This window comes from Ursus americanus, chromosome 9, assembly GCF_024610735.1.
Source record: "Ursus americanus isolate L20-20 chromosome 9, mUrsAme1.1.p, whole genome shotgun sequence".
NCBI classification, from domain to species: domain Eukaryota; kingdom Metazoa; phylum Chordata; class Mammalia; order Carnivora; family Ursidae; genus Ursus; species Ursus americanus.
In genome coordinates, this window is record NC_142135.1 from 36,027,118 (window position 1) to 36,055,049 (window position 27,932).

Genomic DNA, 27,932 nt, shown 5'->3' on the forward strand with positions numbered 1-27,932 from the left:
TGGGCATTGAGAACCCCTGCAAGTTGGGTCCTGTGTCCTTTAGATATACCCCCATCATTTTTTGAGAACTTCTTTACTTTTCTGGCCATCTCTTTTAGGCTTATCTTGTATTTTTTTCCCATCTCATCTATGGCATCATCCATTTCTCCAAAAAGGGTTTCTTTTGCTGAAGAATGGTATCTAGAAAACAAAATGGGTGGCAGGTATGCTCATTGCTACTAGGGTGTCACTGCTTCTAGGCTGTCTCAGCAGAGAGGGCTAAGAAGCCCACGTATATATACCACCCATGGTGACACACACATCTATATTTCTTTCCCTAACCACCAGAACATATATTAAAAATCATGAATTCACACTGATACCTCTGGTTCTAATCCAGCACCACAGAGTTGTTTCTAGCCTTCTCCCTTTCCTTATTTGTATCTCCTATGACAGTGAGAAACCTGCCGAATACCCCTTCTAATGTGCTGATTTCTAATCATCCCTAAAATATCACTTCGAAGTGGTGAAAATTAAAGCAGAACTAAGGCAGACATAAAGGACAAATTCATGGGAGCAAAGGTAATTATCAAAGAAAAGACTATTAAAAAAAGGGCTAATATTTATCTCTAGGAGTCTTGTTAAGAATGGGCTTGACAACATTTTGTCTGGAGCATACAATGAAGGAGAGGACCTTTCTCACTCTATAACAGCTTTCATTTATACAAAGATATTTATAAGCATATGATAAAATCTTTGTAGAAGTAACAATACATACAGAATTTGGAACTTACTAGATATTTCTACTCTGGAGGAACTACTCAAAATATTGATATTGTACTATCTAAATTAGTTTCTGAGGTTTTGCTTAGGAAAAAAACACTAGTACTGGAATGACAAAATTTACATCATTATAGCTTATATATATTCCTCAGAAAGTGCCTATCTCTTCTCAAAGAACTTAAGTAGGGTTGATGGAAGGCTTTTCTTAATTCCCCCAAGTTATACAATTAGAAGTATTTATTGTCTCGGGTGAGGAAGGATGCGAGAAAAATGTCTAAACTTGAATTATTACAATAGAAATATTGACAGCTTCTGTGTCACCACATACACTGTTAAACACATGAACACTTCAATGCTGTCATACAAATCCTGTTCTTTTTTGCTTGGGTAGAGAGAATGGGATAACTAGAATTCTTGGGCGAATAAAGATAGAGGTCAGGACTGTCATCTCAGAAAAATGGCCCAGAAATAGGAAGCTAATGTTCAGACCAACACCTGGGAGCCTGCAAGAGGCAGTCAGATTCAGGTGTGTGGTGAGGAGGCCAGGAGGAGGCACAATGTATCTGAGATACAGAGACCTTACAATTGAGGCTGGCACTGTTCCAACTACAGCTTTATTTCTGCAATAATAGAACCCAAGGGCTGCTTTGCCGGCAAGTAGGCTTGTAGGGCTGGGAACTTGCCAGACTTTGATTTTCATGTTTGATACTCCCTGGAGTTTGATTTGGCTTGGGGATGAGCATGAGATTCAATGAAAACCAATGAGGTACAGCAATACTTTTGGGAAAGTGACCTTTCCTCTTGCTCCCTGGCTTTGAAGTTAAGAAAATGAAGGCAGTGGAGCTGCTGGCAGCAACCGTGTGGGCTCTGAGGCTGAAGCTATGTAACACAGAAGGGAGAGTGCCACGCCCAGGAATAGCACCAGTCCCGAGCTTTTCACCTCCATGAGACTGCTTAGATCACTTAGGTTGGATTCTCTGTCATTTACAACCCAAAGCATCCCAACTGGTATACAGTCTCTAAGTAAAGGGATTGCCAACGGTAACTCACAGTCTTCTATTCTTTCCCATGTCCCCCAATTTCTTATTCCAGTGAATTTTAAAGGACCATTTCTTAGACAGTATTCATAACCATGCCTAATTTCTTAAGCAAGTGCTACTCCCACGCCTCTATCTACCAGTAAGGCCTCTGGATATCTGAAATCACCTCCACCTTGATATTTATGCGTATATGCATTCATTATTCAACCAACGTTTACCGGTTATCTACTATATATCGGGTATACGAAAGGAAAGTAAATAATTTGCAATTTTCTCTCACATCAGATTTTTCCTTGGCAATTTATCAGCCTCAAGTTCCGAGGTCTCAGGAAGTACCAGAGGGGGAAAAAAACCCAACACAGTTTGTAATATTGACTCTGTTAAGCAAGTGAACTTTTAAAAAACATGGACACTTCCCTACTATCAAACAAATCTATTTTTTTTGCTTTGTATTCTCCTTTGTGCTGTTAGACCTTTCATTTTAATCAAGTATTTGTGTACCTATATGTAAGTCGCTCTTCATTTTTTTCTTTTCTTTTCCCCAATAGTCTACTTCTCACTCTCTTCTTACACCTTTGTAATCCTTTTACAGTTTGTTCTTGCCTCTATCTCAGGTGCACCAGCACTGATCATGGACTTGTTTAAACACATAGGTGGCATTGAGAATTGAAGATGCTTATGTTGGCAGTGAGGACATAGAACAGGCACTGCCCAAAGGCAGAGACATAAATGTGCCCTGCTTGGTCCCTTCTGCCCCCTTCTCTGTTCTTCTGTGCCATATACCTACAAGGAAATGAGGTGTGGTTCACTTCTGAGGCTTACACAACTGATTTAACCCATCCCCACGTGCCCATTGGCCCACCACACTGCCTACACACACCAGGTGGCTGTGGCTTTGCTCCTCAGTGAGGAGTTCTGGTTATCGGCGCTACCGCAGAAAGGGTCACCCACAAGTACCAGCTTTTAAGTTTAAAATAGAGTCTCTGTTTCCTTTTGAACATTTCCTGCTCTGTTTTTAAAACAGCTACAACAAAATAATAGAAAAACATGTTAGTTCAAGTGGTTTTAATCTTGGCATAAAAGACCAGTAATAAGGGGCGCCTGGGTGGCACAGCGGTTAAGCGTCTGCCTTCGGCTCAGGGCGTGATGCCGGCGTTATGGGATCGAGCCCCACATCAGGCTCCTCTGCTAGGAGCCTGCTTCTTCCTCTCCCACTCCCCCTGCTTGTGTTCCCTCTCTCGCTGGCTGTCTCTATCTCTGTCAAATAAATAAATAAAAATCTTTTTTAAAAAAAAGACCAGTAATAAGAGATTATGATGATCACTTAATAATAAAGAGTGGTGATGAATTTCACAAAGGGTCATTTATAAATGGTAAACCAAACTTCACACTTTTACCACAAAGTATGAAAATAATCCCTGGGACCCATGACAGGGTTATTAATTTCCCTTTCCCTTTCTTTCACTCTGTGAGAAGCTAGCCTATGGGACATCATCCCCTCCTTTTTGTTTTTTCATCAGGAAACATGCTAAATACCTTCCTTGGGATGAAATGAATCTTGTTTTATGTATCACCACACACATACACCCAGGGCCCCGGAGAATATTCAGAGTTCATGTAAACTGGATACTTACACATTTCAAATCGGGTATAAATGGCAACAGATAGTGCATTAAGGAACGTGTTACTCTCCTTCCTCATGGACTACTAATGCACGGTGGGATACAATGACTACACATAAAAACTATAAAGAGCTATCTTCGTAGCGCTGGAAAAGGCCAAATGATTTTGTGACATTTTATCTCGGTGTGTATGTGCATGTGTGTGTGTGTGCATACTGCAAATATGACAATGTGTTTACATTTGTTCTCGCTGGCGAATATATAGGTGTCTGATGTGTTATCCTTTACATTTTCTGAACTGTTCATTTTCCCCCTCAATTTCCAAAAATAATATGGAGAGAAGAAAAAAGAATTAAGGAAATATGCTGTGGAAGTGTAAGATTTTAAATGGTCACTTAACACTTTTAAAGCATGAATATTATTACAGTTACTCAAACACTTATCAGGTAATTTTTTAAATCTTTTAACTCTGAAGTAATATTAGGCTTTTAGAGCAAAGTCGATATCCTTCACTCAGCTTCCCTTAAAGTGAACAACTTACGTAAGCTATAGTATGATTCTCAAAAGCCAGTAAATTAACCTCAGTACTACTAACCAATTTAAAGACCTTATTTGAATTTCACATTACTCCCCTCATGTCCTCTTCCTGTTCCAGGATCCAATCCAGGACCCCATATTGTGTTTAGCAATTGTGTGATCTGGTCATTCTGACCGAGTATATAACCTCATCTACTTCCTTCCATTCACCAGAATGCTTTTCTGCCTGATTTTTCCATTGGCCTCTTTCAAAAATCTGTGTTTATATTTTTAATTTCAGCCCTAGCAAACTAATGGCAGATATTTAATTAAACTAAATGAGGTGTAACAACATGGAGAAGTAATTTCAGAAACAACTGGTATGATAAACAGAAATAACCTTGCTTGGTGTGCATACTGACATACTTTTCATTGAGTGTAAAAATTTAGTTCAAGGAACAAGTAGTTTCATGACCTTTAAAATACTCTTTCGGAAGACTGATAAATGCGAACCACTTGTTTTGGAGAATGTTTACGAAATGCTGCCAGCTCTGCATCGTCAGTCTCTACTAGACACTTGCTAAGGCTCCTAATTCTCTGCATGCTGACTGTGCAAAATGCGATCTGAAGCAGGGCTTCCGTATGTCACAGGAAAGAGTCCTCGGTGATGACATGTGCTAGCCAAACACATCCAGGTATTTTGTTATACAGCTGGAAACAATCTAAGGCTACTAGAAAATCAGCAAGCATGGGTTAGATACATCTATAGGTCAATTTGCATAACAGTGAAGCATCAGGGTGCCTCAAAAAGTGAGGAAGAAAAAATTTTTATAAAGATTGATGAAGAGATGATCCATAAAGAGATGGCCATAATAACCAGATGACCTGAAACAATTTTTCTAAGTACAGTTCATAAAGAGACAATTGGAACTCTTCTCATTTCTACCTCCTTCAACTGATTATGTTAAAGTACATAAAAATGGCATTTGGGTATTTTAACATGAAAAAAACAAACCAACCTTGCCCACCCATCAGAGTATGTAAGTTGATTAGATTGTATTTAATTACGTATTTCATAATCTGCCTATATATTTGTACCTATTAATATAGTAAACTAAAATATAGCATAGGATTAATATGTGGAACAGAGCATAACAAAGCTGTCAGACAACTACGTTTATGTTGAAAGGGATGCTGGTGCTCTTGAACAAATTTACTACAAAGTTTAGCCGTCAAAATGAGAGCCTAACCGGGTGGTCTCCTTGCTAACATGTATCCCATCCCATCTGATGATTTGTCATGGGTGGGGTTTCCAGTCCTCATGTACTCTCACCCAGTTCTCACTGGTGAATAAAAGCTCCCTTCTACCCCCCACCCCCCACTCTACCGCTCTAGCCCAAAAGTCTTCTTTTGGCCATAATAAAATGACAAGTAACGGGAATAGGACTTTTTTTTTCTTTCACATAAATAAAGGAGGAATTACTCATCAAAGATGAAAATGTCTACGAGCTGGCCTTTGTCTGGGAGAGGTATTTTTTGATAAATGTTTTAGAACTCTCAGATTCTAGAAAAACTAAACTAAAAATACCAAAGAGTAATGGAGGATAAGCTTTGCGTCTCTCTTCCTCTCCAACCTGCCGCCATGCTCACTGTTTTCACAGTTGTGTCAGTTTATTAGAAAAATAAAACTTGATTGGAACATGTGGCTTTTTTTTTTTTTTTTTAAAGCAGACTGGCAGAGCTGACTGTGCATACTGGAAAGTATATGGCAACCTTCTTACAGAGGAAAGAACAACAGTAAATACACCCTTCAAACGTTTCTTAGAGGAATACAGTAGCTGGTTAATTTAATTACATGAGGAAACTGCTGTGAATCAATTTTTTTTAAAGTAAGTTACATGGATGGAAGAATTGGTATAAACTTACTCAAACAGTGTTGAAAGCAAAATGACTTGCTTAATAATTTATTACAACAGCTTAGAAATTGGTCTTGATCTGCATAATCCAAGTGTTTTAAGGCTGGTATAATAGACCAATCAAAAGCCAGGAGACGTTTTACGGTCCTCACTCCATCTCAGAATATCCCTGGGCAAATCAATCTTTCACCCTTAGCTCAAGGGGGGAGTTAGGACTAGTTCAGTGGGCCTCAACCCAGGGTTCTTTGACCCTGAGGGAGTTCCACATAGTAATGGTGGTTCATGAGATTTTTTCAGTATTTCAAAGAGCCTGAAAATCATGAATCTATCTGAAACAGGCTCAGAAGTGCAGTAAGCTTTTCTTTTTGGTTACAATCATATCGAGTTGGTGTAGTTATGTTAGCTATCTCATCCTAAATGCAATGTGTTGGATCGTGAGCTCTATGAGAGAAAACATAAAAAAGGGTTCTTGATAAAGAAAAGGATGATCTTTAAGATAACTTTCAACTCAAAAATTTAATGATCTATGACTGCAGCATTCATGTGGTGCTGGGAGAGGGAAGGGGAGGAAGATACAAAAAAACCCAATATTTATTGAGGAATTTAATAAATTTGTGCCAAGGAATGTGTAGGGTACTCTCAATACATTATCTCACCTAATCCTTTCAACAGGTCTTTGAATTAAGTATTTTTGCCTTCATTTTGGAAATGAGCTGTGTTGTAACTTTTACCACCATCAACTGCCAGTAAGTAGCAGGGCTAGGATTCAGATTCTGTCTGTCTCCTTCCAGCACCAGGTTGCTCCATAAAAATTACTGCTATTAGTTAGCTCTTAGTAATTTCATTTTTCCAACTGGCAACAGGGTTGTGAATAAATGCTTTTTCCTGTCCCCAGCTGTCTTGCATGGCCTCAGTATGTTATGCCAACATAGCCTACAGCTCCAGAGCCCCAGCCAGAGAGTAAAAGAACATCTAAGATGTGTCCTCAGTCACTCATCACTGACGAAGTTGCTTTGCCAGAAACTTTCCTAGTAAATAGCCTACTCATGGCTTATGTGGATGAGAGGGCAATTTGCTGTGACCACAGGCAAAACTAAATGCTGTCACAAATCCGGTAGAGCCGGGGAGAGAGATTTACTCCTAATCTTCTCTTTTTCCACAGTCCCAGCGTGGAGGGCTGAAACAATTCTTGTCCATTTCACCTAATACTAATCTATAAGGTGTTACCATTAAGATGCAGAGAAGAAACTACTGAGAGCTCCAATACTTAATTACTAGGACTGGGAAGTTTCTTCTCTAACAGCACTTTGTTTTATTTTTTTAAAGATTTTATTTATTTATTTGACAGAGATAGAGACAGCCAGCGAGAGAGGGAACACAAGCAGGGGGAGTGGGAGAGGAAGAAGCAGGCTCATAGCGGAGGAGCCTGATGTGGGGCTCGATCCCATAACGCTGGGATCACACCCTGAGCCGAAGGCATACGCTTAACCGCTGTGCCACCCAGGCGCCCCTCTAACAGCACTTTGAAGTGAGATATCTTTATGTCAACTGACAGCATTTTTGTTGTCTCAAAGGCCCTTTTTTCCCCTGTCCATGGAACATTGTTTTAAATATATATATATATGAAATTTTTATCTGTTGCCCTTCCCTCTTCCCAAATGTATCTAAAATGAGAGAAATCATTCTTTATCATACCTTTGTTAAAACTAGGAGAAGAAATAAAAAGCATTTTTCTTCAAAGTACTTAAGAAACACAAAGTCCACTGCAACGGGACACAATTCTAAAATACCTAACGTAAGGCCAACAGTTTTCTAGTAGTCTAGATTAAGTTTAGAATTTGGTAACTAAAAACAATAGGAAGAAAGAGACCAATGTAGCTAGAGACAAGATTGAAGGTGGATATACTTGGAAGAGTATAATTGTACTGGATTTCTCATTAGAAGGGAGCAGAGTCCTATGAAGACTTCACATTCCCCAAGAGAACCATATTTACACAATTAACAATTCTTTTGTTGGAAAAAAGCTTTCATTATTGCATGTGGACACATGTGGGCTGTGTAAAAATATAAAAGATGTGTAACACACGGTAAACAGAAAGTAATGATCTTAAACAGGCCAAATCCTTGAACTCGTCATTAATAAATGTCTCTCCTGCATTCAGCTACCCGGGCTGCTGGGAGCCTGTTTTCTTCAAGTACTTCAAACACTGAAATCCAGGAACATTTATTATTTTAATCCATTACAGGCAGTGCTTGATTTAACTTTATTGGTTGTGGTGGTGGTAGTGGTTATAAGTGGGGGTTCAGCAATGTTCTTTTACACATCATTTCAAAAGGGCTTAATTATATTTTATAGTTTGGGCCAGGAATTCTGCTTGTTTTTTGTCTAACAAGGTTCAAATGGAGTTCAGGTCGATGATGAATCAGAAGAAAAAGTCAGAGATGGTTATCTCTCTGAGATGAGCTCATCTCCCTCTACGAAAGGCTGGGCAGGTACATCATGTTCACATGACAGTGCTCGCCATACAAAGTTGGTCACTTATTAGATGATTTTTAACACATAGAAATTCAACCCAGCGGTTATCTTCTTTATTTCTAAAGTAACTATCCTATGTATTTTAAAGGCTTCCCATTGGAATCCAAAACAGCTATAGTAACCCCACAGCCCTAAAACAAAAAAGATATGTGAAGAACAATAATAGCATAACAGACATTTAAAAAATGCACAAAACTTTTAAAACAGAAAAATTTAGGTATTCCGAATAAATATGTAGAAGACTGTATTAATATAATTTGGCTAAACGAAAGAGTAAGGAACCGTGTAAACGCATCTGAACAGCATTTATCTCCCAGTGGGTTTTTTTTTTTTTTTAAACATCAAACATTCTTAATCTGTTACCTCTCTTTCTAAGGGGGTGAAAAAAGATCTAAGATAATAGTATTAATATTGCCTATTATTATCCAAAATTCCAGCTAATTATATATTGTTGTACAATTGCAACAAGGAGAATAAAGTTTGCATGGTGGGATTTCTTCTCCACTGCATGTGATTTCTAAGAAGAGGACAAGAGAATTACTCCCCAAGAGAGCATCTTACACTTATATGTATATGGTTTTTATTTCCCACCATACTGGAGAAATAATATGAAACATTATTTTGAAAAAAAGTAATGAGGATTTTACTTTTTTCTCCTTATTTCCTGCTTAATTTTTAGAACTTCCTATTCTACTCCTTTTGGGTGTCTCAACAGAAACAGGTAGTCTCAACTACCTACAGAAAAACACCACTGTTGAAAAAAATCCATAATCTATAGGTAATTTAAGAGTAAAACAAGAGGGACACGCCAGTTCATCAGTAGCAACTTTGAACCTTGTTATAAAGTAATAAGAGGGAATCTGACCAGGATTAATAGTGGTACTCAGTTCTGAGGTGAGGGGTGTCATGTTTCACGGACTCTAGGCCATCTGTTCTGCCTGCCTACATTTTACTTCTGCAAAACTATAAACGCACCTCTACCTCAGGGACTATAGAAAGGCATTAGAATTCTTCTGCTTTTCATTATCACAAGATTCAGTAACTCATTTCATTGTCAAGATAATCCCCTTTTACTCTTTCTTTTGCGCTTGCGGGGTATGCCAAAATGACAAATAAAATCCCAGATGTTACAGACCCAATGAGGTCTCCACCTTTCCTTGAGTGTTGGGTTTAAGCTACTTGGGACATAGTGTCAAAAATGACAGGACCCTGATGCCCACACCCAATATTCATTAAGGTTTGTTAGTGATTTGTATAGCTGTCTACAAGCTGTACTTCCACTTCAATCCTCACTGGTGGCATGAAAGCGAAGTTTGTCCTCTGGCTTTAACTGTCAAAGAATTCATTTCCTATTGTTCAGGCATTGGAAAGAGAAGCTGTTTCTTTCTGAAAGTAATGAAAGTCTTTGGGGTGTTGTAAATGGCTTGCTATTGCGACATATTATTTTAGGTAGTCATATCTAATTTAATGTTTTATTTCCCCTTAGGCTTACTTGCATTTCTGCCGCATCCAACAGCTATGACAACGCCTTACGAGAGTTTCCTCAGGAGATCCAGTTAACTATGGAATGAAAAGCTGGAGCTCCACTTTGTATCAATTAATGACCGGGTTTCACTTTTCAGTACATGAAAATGAGCTTTAGGTTCTTTACATTTTATTGGTCTTGAATTAGGTGAACACGAGAAGAGGCATTTGTCTACGTGAAAAATAATGTGTCTATGCTTTCTCTCTATTTTTGTTTACACACAGAGATAAGTGCATCCGGATGACAGAGGCTGGGGCAGTGAAAGTTTTTTTTTTTTTTTAAAGATTTTATTTATTTATTCTACAGAGATAGAGACAGCGAGAGAGGGAACACAAGCAGGGGGAGTGGAAGAGGAAGAAGCAGGCTCATAGCGGAGGAGCCTGATGTGGGGCTCGATCCCGTAATGCCGGGATCACGCCCTGAGCCGAAGGCAGACGCTCAACCGCTCAACCGCTGTGCCACCCAGGCGCCCCTTGGGGCAGTGAAAGTTTTTTAAACGACAGCTCTTTGACCAGAAGGAGTTCAACTCATTGTTTTCTGCCACGATGACAAGTCCCCTAATAGGTGCCTATGGATAGGGGATCCTTGCAACTTTCCCCCAATTCTGACTAAAATGTGAACCAAGATGGCCTCACTTAGGTTCTTCCCCCAACTCATTGTGCCACTGTATTTGTTCATCTCCTATTTCCCTTTTCCTTATCTATATGGAGCTTGCTAATCTAAGCGTCCCTGAGAAGAGTGAGGCAGCCTAAAGTACAGCCATTTCACAGCCTGAATCGTGTACCCGTTTGCCAAAATCTAAGGAGTGCCGCCCTAATAGAGCCATAATTTACTCTGACAAGGGGAGCTAAAGTCTGCAGCTCACTCCCCACCCTGCCTGTGGAAAGTGCTACACTGTGTTCACAATTTATAGCTACATACTTATGGTTTCTCCAAAATGACATACTTCAAACGGCAAAAAATATTGTGTTATGTGTGTAGGTAGGGGGAAGGGGGTTGTTTTTAAAAAGAACACAATCAGAATGGGATGGATTTAAAAAAAATACTATCAGCAAAAAAAATACTATCAGCCTTAAAATGTTTCAGAAAATAAGAGAGAATCTCTAAATGAGATTCGTCGTTATTTTTTTCAGTATTATATACCAACTGAAAAAATCTAAGCACTGCATCTACTAAAATCAGAACTTCAGAGCCACTTTACCAAAGACATATGGGAGAACATAAGTATTCTAGCAGAAGTATGAGTTAGGTTATTGTAAGTCACTGTTATACTCCGCCTCTGCGGAGCAGAATTAGGAAAAAATCAAGTCCCTTGAAACTCTCTGAGTTTAAGGTCACAGGATAGTACAGAAGGCTAAGAAGAACTTGTGGATTTCTTTTTTTTTTAATTGAAAATATTTAACCATTTCATTTTGTTTCAAATGATGAGAATATTTCAGCAAATAATCTGTACGTATTTTGTTGCAAAAACCAATAAACAAATACGAAAACATCCTAGATTTAAGTGTATTGTATGTCTTGGGAAGAAGATTAACTTTCCCCTTTCATGCTTTTATTATTTCCTTTCTCCATACTCTTACCATAAGCTTATGACAGTTTAGATGATAAAAAATACAATCATTAGATGAACTCAAATATTTTTTGTACCTTTCAGAAGTGAGGAAACATGCCTACAACATATTCCCCATTGTGTTTCTCTAAATATTACTTAGAACGTAAGATTCCTCTGGCATTACAAATCTATTTCGGCTCCTAAATTAAAACTCATCTGGAAAGGACCGTTTTACCCTGTTTATATAACATTGTCACATAAAGAGTGTTAAAAAAAATATTTCACTAAAAATAGCTTGCGTAAGTTAGGGATTAGAGTAGTTTCTGCTGCTATAATTGTTCCTTTGTAGTTTTTTCCATGATGTTTTTGCAGTGTTTTTGACTGTGTTTATTAAAGTCAGCACATCAAAAAGGATCAAAGAGAAAGTGAGTGAGAACCAAAGAAACCCCAAGTGTGTTGTCTCATTGGGGAGTTATGTAGATTCGCATAAACAAGTGCAAATTGTTGAGGTTTTAATGAAAATTTTCTACAATTATTTTATCTTAAGTCATTCTATACAATAACATCTGTACAGCAGATGGCTATACTGTACCAAGGCAATGCTCCTTTTTCTCTCTCTGTTTAATAGTACATCTGAGATGACTACTTTTGTCACTGTGCTCAATTTGGTTCAGCAAATAATTTGAAAAGTGCAGCTGCTGCAGATGGTCACAATAGTTATATAAACTGTAAAATCAAAGACACAGTTAGGTATTTCTGTATTAGATTCAAACTATAAAAATCTGACATTAACTCTGCTGAGCTCAAAGATACACTATAAAAAAGTTTAGTTCAATGTAGAACGATGTCACTTGCAGAATACGAAAAGAAATATAACTACTGGTAGGAGGGGTTTTTATGGGGTGGTGGGCGGTGAGGGATACTTTTTACCACTCATCAAAAATATACTTTGCATGTATATTTGAGTATATTTCATCCAGGTTGCAAAGCATGACTTTTTAAGATATTCAACTATATAATGAAATTAATGTTTAAAGCTTAAAAAAATTGTATTTGACTTTTAAAAGGTTTTGCTTAGCTAAAAATCAATTTTTGAAAAATATGTAATAATCTCAATTATAATTTCCCAGAAATCAGCCATCAGGTATAACTAAAACTTAACACAATCTTATTTTATTTGATTATAATTAACTATTACTTTGCTAACTTTGTTATCTTCTTAAACTGTTTGAGCATGCTCCTGCATGAAGGAGAAATGCAGAGAAAACAGATTTGGCATTCGTTATGTTCTCATAATAAAATTGTTCCTATTAAATAGCTAACTTCAATTTGATTTGATTTGTTGACACAAGTAACTACTTGAGAACGTTTGTTGGACACTACACATTACACTTGTATAAAGTATGTCTTTGTAGGAGCTATAGTTTCTATTTCTGTGTTTAACTAGATTGAAGGGCATAACTGTAAAAGGGATCGGAGAATATAGTTTTTCTACTATGAAGGGAAAAAACAGCAATTACAAAAGCAGAATGAGTCCACTATCTTGTGGAGCTCAGTGAGAGGATTTTAACGACATTATAGAGATGTTTATTGAGGACAGACACCATTAAAAGTGGGTAAAATATGAGTAGCAAACGAATAAAACAAGACAGAAAAGGGCCTAGAATTGAGGACAGTCCATTTAAATTCTTTCCCTCTGTTTGCGTTCTAACCTTCCCCTGCTGTGATTAAGGTACAACTGGAAAGGCGTGGGAACGGGCCAGTGTTGTCTGGGTTGCAATTTATTTGTGGATAAATCAGACACTGTAGCCTCCAGTGTTTCATAGTCTTTCATGTCCCACGGACCTTACATTTTTCACTTCTAACTTTTAAGACAATAAAAAAATACAGTGCTTTTAGCTGGCTTGGTCACAAATATTTCTGGTGAGAAAGAAATAAATCATCTACTTTTTGGCCTAAAATTCGTACTTCTCAACCATAAGACTTTTCCTTTATCTCTTAAACTACTGTGCCCAAACTGGCTCTAAGGAACTAAGTTCCAGGGAGTCTCCAGCTGCCACTTAACCACTTTTTAGTAAGCAACTAAGTTGTGTAGAGTTTCAGGATTTACTTTATCCCCTACACTATCCCTTTAGCCCCAATTCTTTCCTGCAAATTAAAGTGGGGAAAAAATAAAGTTTCCTTTTTGCTACTTTTACTTTGCAAAGGAAAATTTCTGGCATTGTGCCCTGAACTCTTACAGTAGCAGGTTCTGTGACTGAAAACTGTTACTTCCCACCTATACCTTGTCTTTTCTCTTCCCCTCCTCCCATTCCTTCTGCCTACACTTTTTCAGTGTGTAAAAGCACATAACACTTCAGTCATGGTAACAGAAGAGAAGAATGTAGACCTCATTGCCTGTCAATTTCTCACCTCTCCACCCATCAATGCCATCCAGTTTGCAGGGTCCCCCCACTCTTTGCTAGGCACGGCACTGATGTACAGCCTTTGTCTGTCAGAACTGCTGGCATGGTCCATGGTATTGTCCTTGCAAAGCTGAATGTTGCCTTCTGCTATACTTTGTGTAGCATACCTGCCACCGGGAACAATTTCTCTCTTTTTAAATAAATTGTTACCAGTGACTTACTATGGTGCATCAGAATCACCTGTAGAGCTTTTGGAACACAGATTTCTGGGCTCCATGCCCAGAGTTGTTGATTCAGTAGGTCAGGGGTAGGGTCTGAAACCTGGCATTTCTAACGAGTTCCTAGGTGATGCTGATGCTATTGGTTCTGAGACTACGCTTCGAGAAGCACTGCTCTGAGGGTTCAAAGAACTTGATATTCCACTGTTGCACTAAGCTATTTTAGGTAAAAGGGAATTTAGAAGTGGACGATTTTACAGACATTTGTAGGAACATGACTGAAGGGATGGATACCAACAGCTTCACTTAGGGTGTTAAAATATTTAGATTTGAAAGATTTGTTAGAAAATTGCCTCTTAAAATAAGGTCGCAAACCATAAACCATGTCCCCATCTGTAATGGTCCTTAAAACTTTTAACCTCTACATAATACGAATCTTCACAATTATGCATTTTTAGATGCGAGCAAATCCCATTATCATCTCCCTCTCCCCCTTTGTGACTTACCAGGTACTTTCTGTGCTGCTTTGACATTAAGGCTTCCACTGAGGGTCGATAAAGATGCTAACAGGCATGGTTTATTAGGATGGGGGACAGTTTCCATGGAGACCACAATCTGAGTAGTATGGACAGAAATTTTTTGAAAGCAAGAAACAGTTCTCCACATGTTTTCTTGAAATGGAATCTTTTGTGCTCCATCGCCATGAACTTTAGGTTTCGACAACTTTCCACGGTAACATTTTGAGGTTGGAAACTCATCCTTATTCAGTGTGGTGTCCAATGGGGCTGAAGTCTCCTTGCTGTGTGCACTTCTTATCTTCTTTAATAAATTGTTTATCTGATCCAACTTGGTAAAACTCAGGTTTGCTTTCAAAGGCTTTGATATGTCCAAGTTGATGTCTGCTATAGAATTGAAGAAGATAAGAAAATTACTGAAGCTCTCACTGACTAGAAGCCCTTACTTCCCTGTCAAGCTCCTGTTTTAAGTCTTCCTACACTTGTACGGTGGACTCATTAGGATGCCAGGTGTTATAATTCTTTTACTCATCACCTAACTGTTCTTTCCATGAAGTTACTTGAAGGAACACTTTCCCTGGACTACTTACGTGCCCACCTTCCTGTCTCAATCCATGTGACTGTTCCTGATACAGTGAAGGCCACGCATGGACATTTATTTCTGTCTTCCCACTCTGAGGCAAGATTAAGCACCTATTTTAGTTTGTTACTGGGACTGGCATTCTTTCTTCCAAGGCAAAAGGACTTCCCCTAGAATCTAGCACAATGTTTGACACAAATACTGGGGTCAATAAATATCTGTCCAACTGACTAACTGGCATAGCCTTTTCTATCCCATTCTCTGATCAAGTATATGCAGAAAAGCTTTGTTTCCTCTTTGTGCCCTACTGCAAACCAGAAGAGTTCCTCACATCTTTCCCTACATTTCGCATTCTAAAACACTTAAACACCCCAGACAATGAAACACGTGTACAAGATGTCTTAAAATCTACAGTCCATTTTATATGTACCACATACCAGATGTTGTCCTTATTTGGCACTCAGCACCTGACATTAAAACTGACCAGCTTTAATTTTCTGTTTTTGCCTTCTTACTTCTGTTCTCATTATTAGTAAGACAGAAGACTATAAGCGTTGTGAAGGCAGGGCATGTCATATATCTTTAGATCCAGTGCCTGGCACACTGTGTCTCGTCTATGTTGAGCATAACTCAATCTAACAAGTGTTCTTGGGAGACTGAGTATATACTACAAGACACAATCTCAGATGAAGCTAATGTCAAGGTTACTAAGCAGATAAAGTCTGTTTCTATACCTTTTTTCATAAGAGGACCTCTTCTCACCTTCCTCAGATGTCAGCACCTTATGGTTTTCTCCTGGTCACCCACATTTCCTTGGGGTGCCATCTTTTTAAAGTGTGCCTTCCCATGTGTTTCTTTAATTGGGCCCAGCAAAACTGAGAGTCCTGCTTCTAGCTAGCTGTCCACCAGAAAGGATCAGACATCTGAGTCGCCCTTTGCAATACCAAAATGCTCTCTGCATCCCATATTTTTTTAAAACAGAAAAAACACCCTGACTTAAAGGAATTATTATTTTTTTTTAACCTATTGACAGGTTAACTCACTCACCATACAATTTACCTATTTAAAGTGTGCAAGTCAATGGTTTTTAGTAAACTCAGAAGATTGTGCAATTTTGCCTCTATTTCCAGAACATTATCAACACCACACCCAAAATAATCCGAGACCACTTAGTAGTCCCTCCCCATCCATTCCCTACCTCTACCTCAGGCAACCACTAATCTGATTTCTGTCTCTATAGATTTGCCTATTCTGGACATTTCACATAAATAGAATTACATAATATCTTGCCTTGTGTGTCCAGTTTCTTTCAGTTAGCATAGTAAAAGTTTTTAAGGTTCATTCCTATCGAAACATGTATCATTAGCACTTTATTCCTTTTTGTGGCTGAATAATACTCCCTTATATGGATATACCACATTTTGTTCATCCACTAACAGTTAATGGACATGAGTTGTTTTGGCTATTATATATAATGCTACTATGAACATTCATGTGCAAATTTTTATGTGATCCTGTTTTCAATTCTCTTGGTATCTACCTAGGAGTGGTATTGCTGGGTCATATTTGATTACAGTCATCTTAGTGGGTATGAAGTGGTAGCCCACTCTGATTTTTGGTTTGTATTTCCCTAATGATGAATGACGTTGACTGCTTTCATGTGCTTATTGGCCATATGTATATATTCTTGGAGAAATGTTTATTCACATACTTTGCTCATTTTAAAATTGGGTTATCTTTTTATTATTGAATTATATAAGTTCTTTATATTCTGGATACAAGTTCCTATCAAATATAGGATTTGCAAATATTTCCTCCCATTCTGTGGATGGTCTTTTCAGTTTTTAGCACAAAAGACTTTATTTTTTGTGATGTCCAATTTATTTATTATTTTGCTTATGCTTTTAGGGTCATATTAAGAAACCATTGCTAACCCAAGGTCACAAAGATTGACAATGTTTTCTAAGTTTTACAGTTTTACCTCTTACATTTAGGTCTATGATTCTTTTTTTTTTTTAGATTTATTTATTTTTGAGAGGGAGAGAGAGGGAGGGAGAGACTAAGAGAGAGAGACAGAGAACAAGCACGAGTTGTGGGGGGAGGGCAGATGGTGAAGCAGACTCCCTGCTGAGCAGGAAGCCTGATGCGGAGCTCGATCCCAGGACCTTGAGATCATGATCTAAGCTGAAGGCAGATGTTTAACTGACTGAGCTACCTAGGCACCCTAGGTCTATGAGTGTTCTTGCACTAGCATTTGAGTACTATGTGAGGTAGGGGCCCAACCTTATTCTTCTTCAGGGGAGTATCCGGTTATACCAGCACCACTTGTTGAAAGGCATTATTTTTGATTTGTAGATTTTGGAGTACTGAAAGAAGCTGGTGGGCAAAATACTTTAGGAAAATTGGATGGTTCAAATGACCCACACATTTACTTGCTCTGCCCACCTACCCTTCCATGTGGGCTTCCAAATTCTGCGGCCTCACAGAAAATAATACTACCTTAACCACAGTGAAAAAGAGAGGACAATCTTAACAGATGAAAGGAACAACAGGAAACCAAAACAAAGCTATAACAGATAGAAGACTCAAATGTTGTGGCCAGAAGCTATCTGCTTTTGTCTGGATTCATAACCTGCAGACTTACACTAACGGTCTGAAGTGTTCCTTCTGCAGCTATAGAACCAATTTAGTGATCCATTCAGGAAGTTGCCCAAATATCCAAGCCAACTGCTGAACCTAAGGGATGCATTTCCCCTAACTGCAGACTGTCAAAGCACCTGTGGAAGGTGTGTGTGTGTGTGTGTGTGTGTGTGTGTGTGTGTGTGTGTATCTACCATATCTACCAGGAGTTGTTTGACTACTACCTTGATAGGGATCCTATCTCAGGTATTATTGTGGTCCCAGTGACACTGAAAAAAACTGTTTATACCTCTGGTTATTTGCCTAACTCACCCTTTGAGACTTAGTCCTAATCCCTTCCTCCAGCAAATTTTTCTTGACCCTGTGGCCCAGGAAGATGCTGCTCATCCGTTGCTTCCAGAATCCCCTGTGCATTCTGCCTCATCAGGCATCTATTTACATTATTTTTAGAGTTACCTTCTTATGTGTCGGTCACAGTCCAGTGAACTGTGAGCTGCTGGACAGTAAGGGCTGTCCTACATCTTACTATTCTGAGTACCTAAACTACCGTCTGGTCCACAGTGAGTACTAAGTGGCTATTTAATGAAGAAATGAAGGAAAAAAAATGGATGAATTTTTTCTTTCTATTGAACTCTCATAGACTCATCAAATCATTTTATCTAAAATAATCCATTTACTCCTCTTGGCCATGCTGTATTCCCTATCTCAGTTAATGGTTCTATAATCTACCAAGTGGCTCAAACCAGAAATCTGACTTTTTGACCCATTTCATGTCCTCTTTTCCTGGTCCAAATCTACTCGAAGATTAAGTTCTGTTAATTTTACTTCCAAAATATTGCTTGAATCCAATCTCCTTCTCTCCAGCACTCCAGCCACTCCCCATTTTTTCCCCTCCATGGCTTTGATACTGTTGAGCTACTGTAAAACCTCCTGAATGATTTCTCTGTCTAGACTGATTCCCGTTAATCCAGTCTCCAGAGTAATTTCCAAATGATTTGTTTCAAATGCAATCCTGATTGCCTCATTCCTATTTAAAACTCTTTAATGGCTCTTCTTTACCTATGGTATAAAAGACCAAGCTCCTTAGAATGGAAAAAAAAGGCCCAGTCTTTCTTTATCTGCAGCCATTGCCTGCCTCCATAATAAGGTTCCAGAAATATCAGAGTTTATGGAGCTGGCTTCCCCCAACTCCTGCTATGTCCTACCACTAGGCCTCTGCTCATGTTGCTCCTTTGTCTACTGTACCTTTTCTTCGCCTAATGCCTAATCTTCAGGATACTGCTCAGCATTTCCTGCAGCCAAAGCTGGCCTTGCACAAGTATCTTTTTGTGAGATTTTATCTCCCACCAATCAAGAAGTTCCTTGAGTGCATACTTTTCATCATTACTATGCAGCATTGGGCTGCCAACTCAGCACAAAGTACATGTTTTGTCACTTCATGTTGGAGCACCCCAAAACATTCTAATCTGGTTTTCTCATAGGCAGAATTCTAAAGATGACTCCCCTGCCCAAGATTCCTCTCCTTTGGTTATTAAATCAAATACTACTTTCGGTACTACTGTGCTGTGAAGGGATTTCATAGTTGTGATAAAAAGCCTACGTCAGTTGAATTTAAGACATAAATTATTTGGTAGGCCCAAATATATAAACCCTTTAACCTTTCATATGAAGGAGGCAGAAAGGGAAGTCAGAGAGATTTGAACCCCGAGAAGGGCTCTATTATATGTCATTGCTGCTTTGAGGATGATGGGGGTCATGTGAGAAGGAATGAGTGGCCCTAGAACTGAGGGGTTAGCCAACAGCTAACAAGGAACTAGGGACCTCGATCCTACAACCACAGGGAACTAGATAATGCAAACAACTAGAATGAGTTTCTTCTCTGGAGCTTCCAGATTAGAGCCCAAACCAACTGACACCTTGATTTTGGCCTTGTGAGATTCTGAGCAGAGAATCCAGCTGAACCCACCTGGACTACTGACCTACAGGACTGTGAGATAATAACTCTGTGTTGCTGCAAGCCACTACATTGGTGCTTAATCTGTTATGCACCACCAGAAAATTAACATGAATTTCACATGCATAGGTACTTACACGACATTTTGAATTTCTAGTGTGAGTATAAATGAGGTTTCAAGGCTTAGGAATGTTTGCCTCAGCTTTTTTTAAACTTTTTCTCCCAAAGCAAAGACATCTAATTTACCTTGTTCTTTGTCAGTTGCCAGTTCCCTTTTTAAAAAAATTACTTAAGGATTCCAGGGGCACCTGGGTAGCTCAGTCGGTTAAGCATCTGACTCTTGATTTCCGCTCAGGTCATTATCTCAGAGTCGTGACATGGAGGCCCGAGCTGGCCTCTGGGTGGGTGTGGAGCCTCTTAGGATTCTCTCCCCCTCTCCCCACTTCCCAGGCTCATGCATACTCTCTTTAAAAAGAAAAAAAAAGAAATTATTTAAGGATTCCTGGGAAGATAGAATCCTGTCTCTCCCACTCTATGCAGATACAGAAGCTGGAGAGAATGCCATTATAAAACCTACACAGAATAGCTATTTGAGGGTGCTGAAAAGTAAATGGTACTAGAAGACTGGAGAAGATGACTAGAGTGCAAAATACTAACAAAATGGAGGTGACTTTATAATTTTTCCTTTTGTATCCCACAGCCTGTGCTAAAGGCAGTCCAAAACTTAAAAGTTGGCATGAGGTGTGGACAGAGGGATTACTAGAAGAAACCCTCTATTTCTGGCTTCAGGAAGTGCGAAGAGAATTCCTAGTGCTCACAACAGGGACTATGAAAATCCCTCCTTTCCTTCTTTCTTTTCTTCATCTTTTTTTTTTTTTTTGTGCCACAGAAAATAGGAGAGAATACTCTTCAATCCATTTTATGAAACCATCATTATTGATACCAAAACCAGACAAAGACAGTAAAACTACAGACCTTAAGAACAGAGACATAAAAATCCTCAAAAAAAGCTGGAAATCAAACCAGCAACATATAAAACTAAGACTATACCATGACCAACAGGGGTTTATGCCAGGAGTACACAGTTGGCTCAATATTAGAAAATCAATCAAAGTAATGATATTATCAGTTTAAAAAACAAAAAGATCATACTAACTGATGCAGAAAAAGTTTTGAAAAATTCAGTATCCCTTTATGATAAGAACTCTTAAGAAACTATCAGTAGTGGGGAGCTTCCTTAATTTGATGATGTTCGCAGATGAAAACCTATAGCTAACATCATACTTAATCATGAAGTATCAAATGCTTCCCCCTAAGATCAGAAACAAGGCAAGGATATGCGTTCTTACTACTCATACTCAACATAATATTAAACAACCTAGCCAGTGCAATAAGGCAAGAAAAAGAAATAAAAGGAATAAAGACTGGAAGGGTAAAAATGTCTATTCACAGATGCCATGATTGCTCATGTAGAAAACTCCACGGAATATATAGAAAAACTCCTAGAATTTATAAGTGAAATTTGGCAAGATTTTAGAATACGAGATCACCATACAAAAACCAATTCCATTTTTACAAACTAGCAGTGTACAGATGGAATAAAAATTAAAAAAAAATTACATTTATAATAGCTCTAAATAAATACTTAGGTACAATTCTAATAAAATACATACAGGTATTTATACTGAACACTACAAAATGCTAAGGAAATATCAAAAAAGATGTAAGTAAATGGAGACACATACTCTACATATATTCATGGACTGGAAGACTCAACATAGTAAAGATGTCAATCTTCTTCCAACTGATCTATAGATTTGAAACAATTCCAATCAAAATCCCAGCAGTATTTATTCAGATATAGAAAAGCTGATTATAAAATTTATACAGGAGAGCAAAGTAACTAGAATACCCAAAACACTTTTGAAAAAGAAGAGTAACATTGGAGGACTTACAAGATTTTAAAACTTAGCATGAAGTTACCATGATCAAGACAGGATAGTCTTAGAGAAGGGATATACACATATGTCAGTGAAACAAGACAAAGAGTACAGAAATATAGTCCAAACAAAAACTGTCAAATGATTTTTGGAAAAGGTACAAAGGCAATTCAATGAAGAAAGGATAGTTTTATTAACAAACGGTGTTGGACATCCACATACCAAAAAAAAAAAAAAAAAAAGAAAGTGCCTGAATCCAACTTTATACCTTACATAAAATTAACTCAAAATGGATCATAGATCATGGATCTAAACACAAAATGTAAAATTACATCACTTTAGATAAAAACAGATGAGAAAATCTTCAAGCCCTGAAGTTAGGCAGGGTTCTTCCATACAGTAGCAAAAAACCAAGATTCAATTAAAAAAAAATTTATAAATTGGACTTCATAACTAAAAACTTTTGCTCTGTAAAAAGTAGTATTAAGAGAATGAAAAAAACAAGCTATGTACTGGAAGAAAATATTAGCAAACTGTGTATCTGACAAAAGATTTGTATCCAGAATAAAGATCTTTCAAAATTCAGTAATAAGGAACAAACAGCCTAATCTTACAATGGGAAAAGACCTGAATAAACATTTCACCAAAGAGGATATATTCATGGCAGATAAGCACATACAAAGATGTCCTACATCATTAGTCATTAGAAAAGTGTAAATTAAAATGACAATGAGACATTTATTAGAATGACTAAAATAAAAAATGCTGACAATATAAAGTGCTGTAGAGAAGCTGGAGCTAGTGGGATTCTCATGCATTGATGGTGGGAATTCCAAATGATACATCCACTCCAGAAAACATCTTAGCAGTTTCATATATGATTTATATAACCAACCAACCCCACATCTAGGCATTTATCATAAAGGAATGAAAACTTATGTTCACACAACTTATACACAAATTTTTGATGTAGTTCTATTCATAATCACCCAAACTGGAAACAATTTAGATGCCTTTCAATGGATGAATTGTTAAACTGTGGTACATCTACATAATGGAATACTACTTAGCAACAAAAAGGAATATACTACTGATACATGCAACACCTAGGGTGAATCTCAAAGGCAGTTTGTCAGCAAAAGAAGCCAGTCTGAAAAGGCTACATGCTATGGGATTCCATTTATATGACATTCCCCAAAAGGCAAAATAAACAAACAAAACCCCTTAAAGTGATGGACAGCAGTAGTTATCACAGATTAGGGCTTGGGGAGGGTATGGTTATGAAGAAGAAATACTGTGAGAGGTGTTTTTGGATGATGGAACTGTTCAGTATCTTGACTGTGGTTGTAATTACGTATATCTACATATGTATTAAAATTCACAGAACTGTATATCAAAAAAGGATTTCATTGCATATTAATTTTAAAAATAAAAAGCAATGTTATTTCAATGACTTTGTGATATGCATTATAGAATAGTGTTTTTTCCCACTTCATTTCATTAGTTTTCAGTCTCACATGTGATCCTCAAAAAGTCTAACAGCTTGAATATGTCCATGGCTCTTATATGTAGGGGAAGCCCACTTTGGGCCTACGTGTTAACCAAATGTGTACTAGGTTAGTTTTTGAGGTTTGCTTTCCATTCTCCATGGCCCCTCTAACAAGGTAGTAGAACATTGTTGGTGGCCCTTCTGTAGAAGGCGAAAAAGATGGAACGCTATTTCTAAATGTTAGGGAAGCCACAGGACACTTTCTGATCTTACTAATACCAAATAAGGCATATTAAAGTTAGGAGCTTTAATAGATAGACTAGAGTCAGTTAAGTTGGCATAACTCAAAAGCACAGGTCAGTTTGGTGCTATCTAAAGTAGGTTAATTCACAAGTAAGAATACATTCTTTATAGGACCTGGCTTGTATTACAAAACACATTTTAAAAGAAGGGTTCTTTTTATCAATCGAGTTCAGATGCTGATAATTCAGAAAAAGAAATGTGTACTAAAATCAATCATATTGGTGAATTTCAACTATGAATCTACTTGAGTCACATTATTGACCTTATTTTACCAATTATAACTGCTTTGAATAGTCTGAAATCAGAAAGACCCATTTCCCAAAGCAATACTGAGGACAGCCCAAAATATATATTCCATACAACTCTAATAGCTTGAAACGGGGATGGCAAGTACATAATTAATTACAGTTGCTGTCTTGTTCTACCTTTAAAAGTCATGAATCTCTATTAGGTCACTCATTTATACATAACAATTGATCAGGACTCAACAAATTTTAGGAAAAAAGACATTCTGAAGTAATACCTTGGATCTCCCTCTCTCAGTTTGTCCCAAGAGTGTCAGTGTGATTTTAAACTTTACTAACTTCAGAAGCATAAATGCTATAGATTTTAAAACTATTTTGAAAGTTTATTTAAATTTCTTACATATTTCTTTTGTTTCATGAATTTGAAATGTGAATTTTTTTAAAAAAGATTTTATTTATTTATTTGACAGAGAGAGAGAGACAGTGAGAGAGTGAGCACAGGCAGGGGGAGTGGGAGAAGGAGGCTTCCCACTGAGCAGGGAGCCAGATGTGGGGCTCGATCCCAGGACCCTGGGATCATGACCTGAGCCGAAGACAGACGCTTAACGACTGAGCAACCCAGGCGCCCCTGAAATGTGAATTTTTAATGTTAATTTTTTGTGGTGCTGGTTTCTAGACAACCCTCTCTCAGACCAGTGGATTGGTCAAGGAGGGCTTCTTATTTGAACACTCTGGTCGCTTGATTTATCCTTCCTGTGGGGTCATGTCAACACTGATGTATACACCAAAACTTCATTCTTTGGGTGATCTTAAACCTAGGAGTACAGTCTCTCAGTCACTGAACAGCAGCTGATGAAAGTTTTCATAAAGTTCAAAAATCTAGTAGAAGTATATATACACATAGCACAAGATAGCTGTTAACTATAAGAAACAAATCGAGCCTTAAAACATTTAAATAATTTACCTTAAATATTTGTGTGTGTGTTTGCATACAGTGCAACATCTGTGCATGGTGCCCTCCAGTGGCACACACAGTCCCTCATGCCTACCCCCGTAGAGCTGGGTCCATATGTAAACAGAGCGGCTGGACAGTCCCATTTGGGCAAGCTGGAGAATGCTATAAAGCCAAGAGCCCCAAAAGCAGAGCTGAAATGAGGTTATTCTGTAATACCAGGTATTCCTTTCAAAAGTACCAGCTCCACCAAGAGAGAGGAAGCATGCACCAGAGTGAAAAGCACCACAAATGAATTAGTGCCTGTTACGGTTGGGTAAAGTCCATCTACATGTATGAATCCTTCAACCAAAATCATGAAGTTATTGCCACATCTAAAAGTGTAACAAATCTGTATTGTTACATTTATTACTTACCCAGTTCCTTGAAAACTTTCACATCCTTGAACTAGCAGTCACTTTTTTTGGGTAGAAAATTAGTGCCTTTACTTTACTGTAAATATTTTCAGTCTCATAGTGACAGGAAGATTATTTTAACAAATGGAAAAATTATGCAACAAAAGAATCTGGCGTTTTTAAATACAAAAAAATAGAAATAGGGGCACCTGGGTGGCTCAGTCAGTTGAGCATCTGACTTTGGTTCAGGTCATGATCTCAGGGTCCTGGGATCGAGCCCCATGTTGGGCTCTCTGCTTGGTGGGGAGTCTGCTTCTCCCTCTCACTCTCCCTCTGTGCTTCCCCCCCCCAAATAAATAAATAAATAAATAAATAAATAAATAAATAAAATCTTAAAAACATGTAAAAATTGAGCAATGTATTTTCTGGTATTTATACTTAAAAATTGATGAAAAACATTAACTTCATTATTAAGATAAGAACAGTAATAAAAATGGACTAGAAAAGTTTTCTTCAACAGAGACACAGTGGGAGCTATATAGAATAATGTTTTACAAAAACTGGAAATACACCTGGATAAAGAACCAGGCATAAATTGTCAATGTGGATTTTATTCTAATTACTATCAGACTGTTTGAAAAGGTTTAGAATTTTTTCATAATCCTCATCAAATTTTAATAAATGGATTACTTTAAAGTTTAGGTTTTAAGAATATGCAGTAATAGAGAATCTCCCAGCTGAGTCATCTATTTCTTTGCCAGATACAATTTCTCACCATTCCCAGAACACATTCTGGATCTTTAAGTTACCAAGTAAACCCATGCCTGTCAATTATCAGATTCTCATTACCCTTCAAAACTTTCTGAACAGCTACCAGGAAACAGAATGATGAGATGACTATTGAGTTAAAAGGAGATTAGACAAATACAAATAAATTATACTTATTTTATGCTCCCATCACCCTAGGAGATGACTTAATAGTGAAAGGAAAAGAATCATATTGTAGTAATGAAATCAGAGAGTAAAGTCAAGCCCCAGAGGTGATTCCCCTAAGTTTATGTTAATACACACCTTGTGGGGGACCAAACATCAACTGGAAAAGTTTCCTGAAAACTGTTCCAGCTATTTTCTCATTTAAAATGTTCCAACTTTACTTTACCCATTAGTCATCATATTACTTACATTTATGATGTATTTTGAAATCTATTACCAAGAACCCAATGGATTCAATATGGCTTGTTATACCCAAATCATAACATTTATGAAAGAAAACTTCTCTGTTAAGTGTTTCTTCCTTTGGAATTTTATTTGTAAAAGACACTTTTTTTTTTTTAAAGACAAGCAAGGCTTGCTCATTAAACAGTGCATATGTGACGGCTATGTAGTGGCTCAGGAATGATGTGCTTCCCCCCCCCCCATTTTAGAGAGGTAAACACAAAACACAGAACAAACCTGTAATCAAGCTTGACTTTATGAATTATTGTATCTCTAATAAAAATATTTTTTTATTATTAGATCATAGAACATTTTTTTCTTAGTTAGCAATTTAAATTCAGATTTTTGTGACAGTGTCCAAGTAAACATACTCCTGATGATAATGGACAGTGGTGACTGAGTATTCACAGGTGTGAGAATTGGAAAACCTGGAAAGTTGTCATGACAATGAGATCAATGTGTTTTTATCGAAGGTGTGAAGTGTAAAGACCTCAGCGGTGGCAGATGTGAGTGCTTCAATTAACAATGGTAAAGCAAGCGGACGTGGATAAGCTGTCCTGCTGAGGAGGCTCAGCGACATGGGCTGACACGTGTTCTTGCTTGGGTCAGCCAGCAGCAGCTCATGGTGCTTACAACTGGGATGTGGGCATCACCACTACCAGCATTATCCTCATACACATATTATTAGGATCAGGCATTGACTTTTTTGACTACATTGTACTCCCCCGCCCCATTACAACATAAATGCTCTGATTATTGGGCAACTGTACTGGTTTTCTAAAAGGAGTGTATTAAACAGAACTTATCTAAATGAACTTCTCTCTCTCCAAACAGTCACCAAAAAGGGCTAAGCACATTCTATTGCTCTAATAATTTTGGCAGCTCTTTTGATGGCTATGTCCTTCCTTTTTCTTTTTTGCTCTTCTCCGTGATGGCATGTACTCATCCTTGGTTGGAGACAGCAGAGCTACTTTTTGGCAACAGCCAAATTTTGTTTTGAGACAAGGGAACAAGGATTCCACAGTGAGGGAAGATTAAAAACATGAAGAATCCAATTTCTAGAGGCTCCCACTTCCAATGATGAGATAATTTGAGTAGCATTTAAAATAATGACTTAAGAATAATACCAAGCAACAACTAATTGGCCACCACTGGAATATGCTAGAAAAATAGTTCACCCCCCCAGCTTTATTAAGGTACAACTGACAAATGAAATTTTAAGATATTTAAAGTATACATTATGATGATCTGATATATTCATACACTGTAAAAAAAAATTCCCCTCATCTAGAAAATCAACTCATTTTTAAAAATGGGTAAATAAAGATACAGAATTCAGCATCTATCCTACCTTCCTTACATGAGCAATACTACTGAGTAACCAAGTAGTAGATGAGGGGATGTTTCTTTTTATAGAAGTATTTTAGTTAATACATGGAAAAGGAGTGTTTGCATGAAAATATTACTGTTTGTAACCTCCAATGAATTCAGGCATTCAGCATCAATGGCTTTTAACATCACAAAAAGAGACCTTCAGATATTATGTGCCTTCTGATGGAACAACACAAACCCTTTTACAGAACAGTCTTGCTAAAAAAAAAACCACAATAAT

At 37.7% G+C, this 27,932-nt stretch overlaps 1 protein-coding gene across 7 annotated transcripts in view; it reads right to left on the minus strand.

Annotated features, from left to right (window-relative positions):
• Nucleotides 1-27,932, minus strand: part of VPS13B (vacuolar protein sorting 13 homolog B) — a 760,370-nt gene that overhangs the window by 145,917 nt on the left and 586,521 nt on the right. For 6 of the 7 annotated variants that reach the window (XM_087864704.1, XM_087864702.1, XM_087864700.1 and 3 more), the window contains one exon: nt 14,599-14,994. In XM_087864704.1, the coding sequence (XP_087720830.1) occupies nt 14,599-14,994 (396 nt within the window). The remainder of the gene's footprint in view (nt 1-14,598; nt 14,995-27,932) is intronic. The other variant, XM_087864703.1, reaches the window with a different exon arrangement.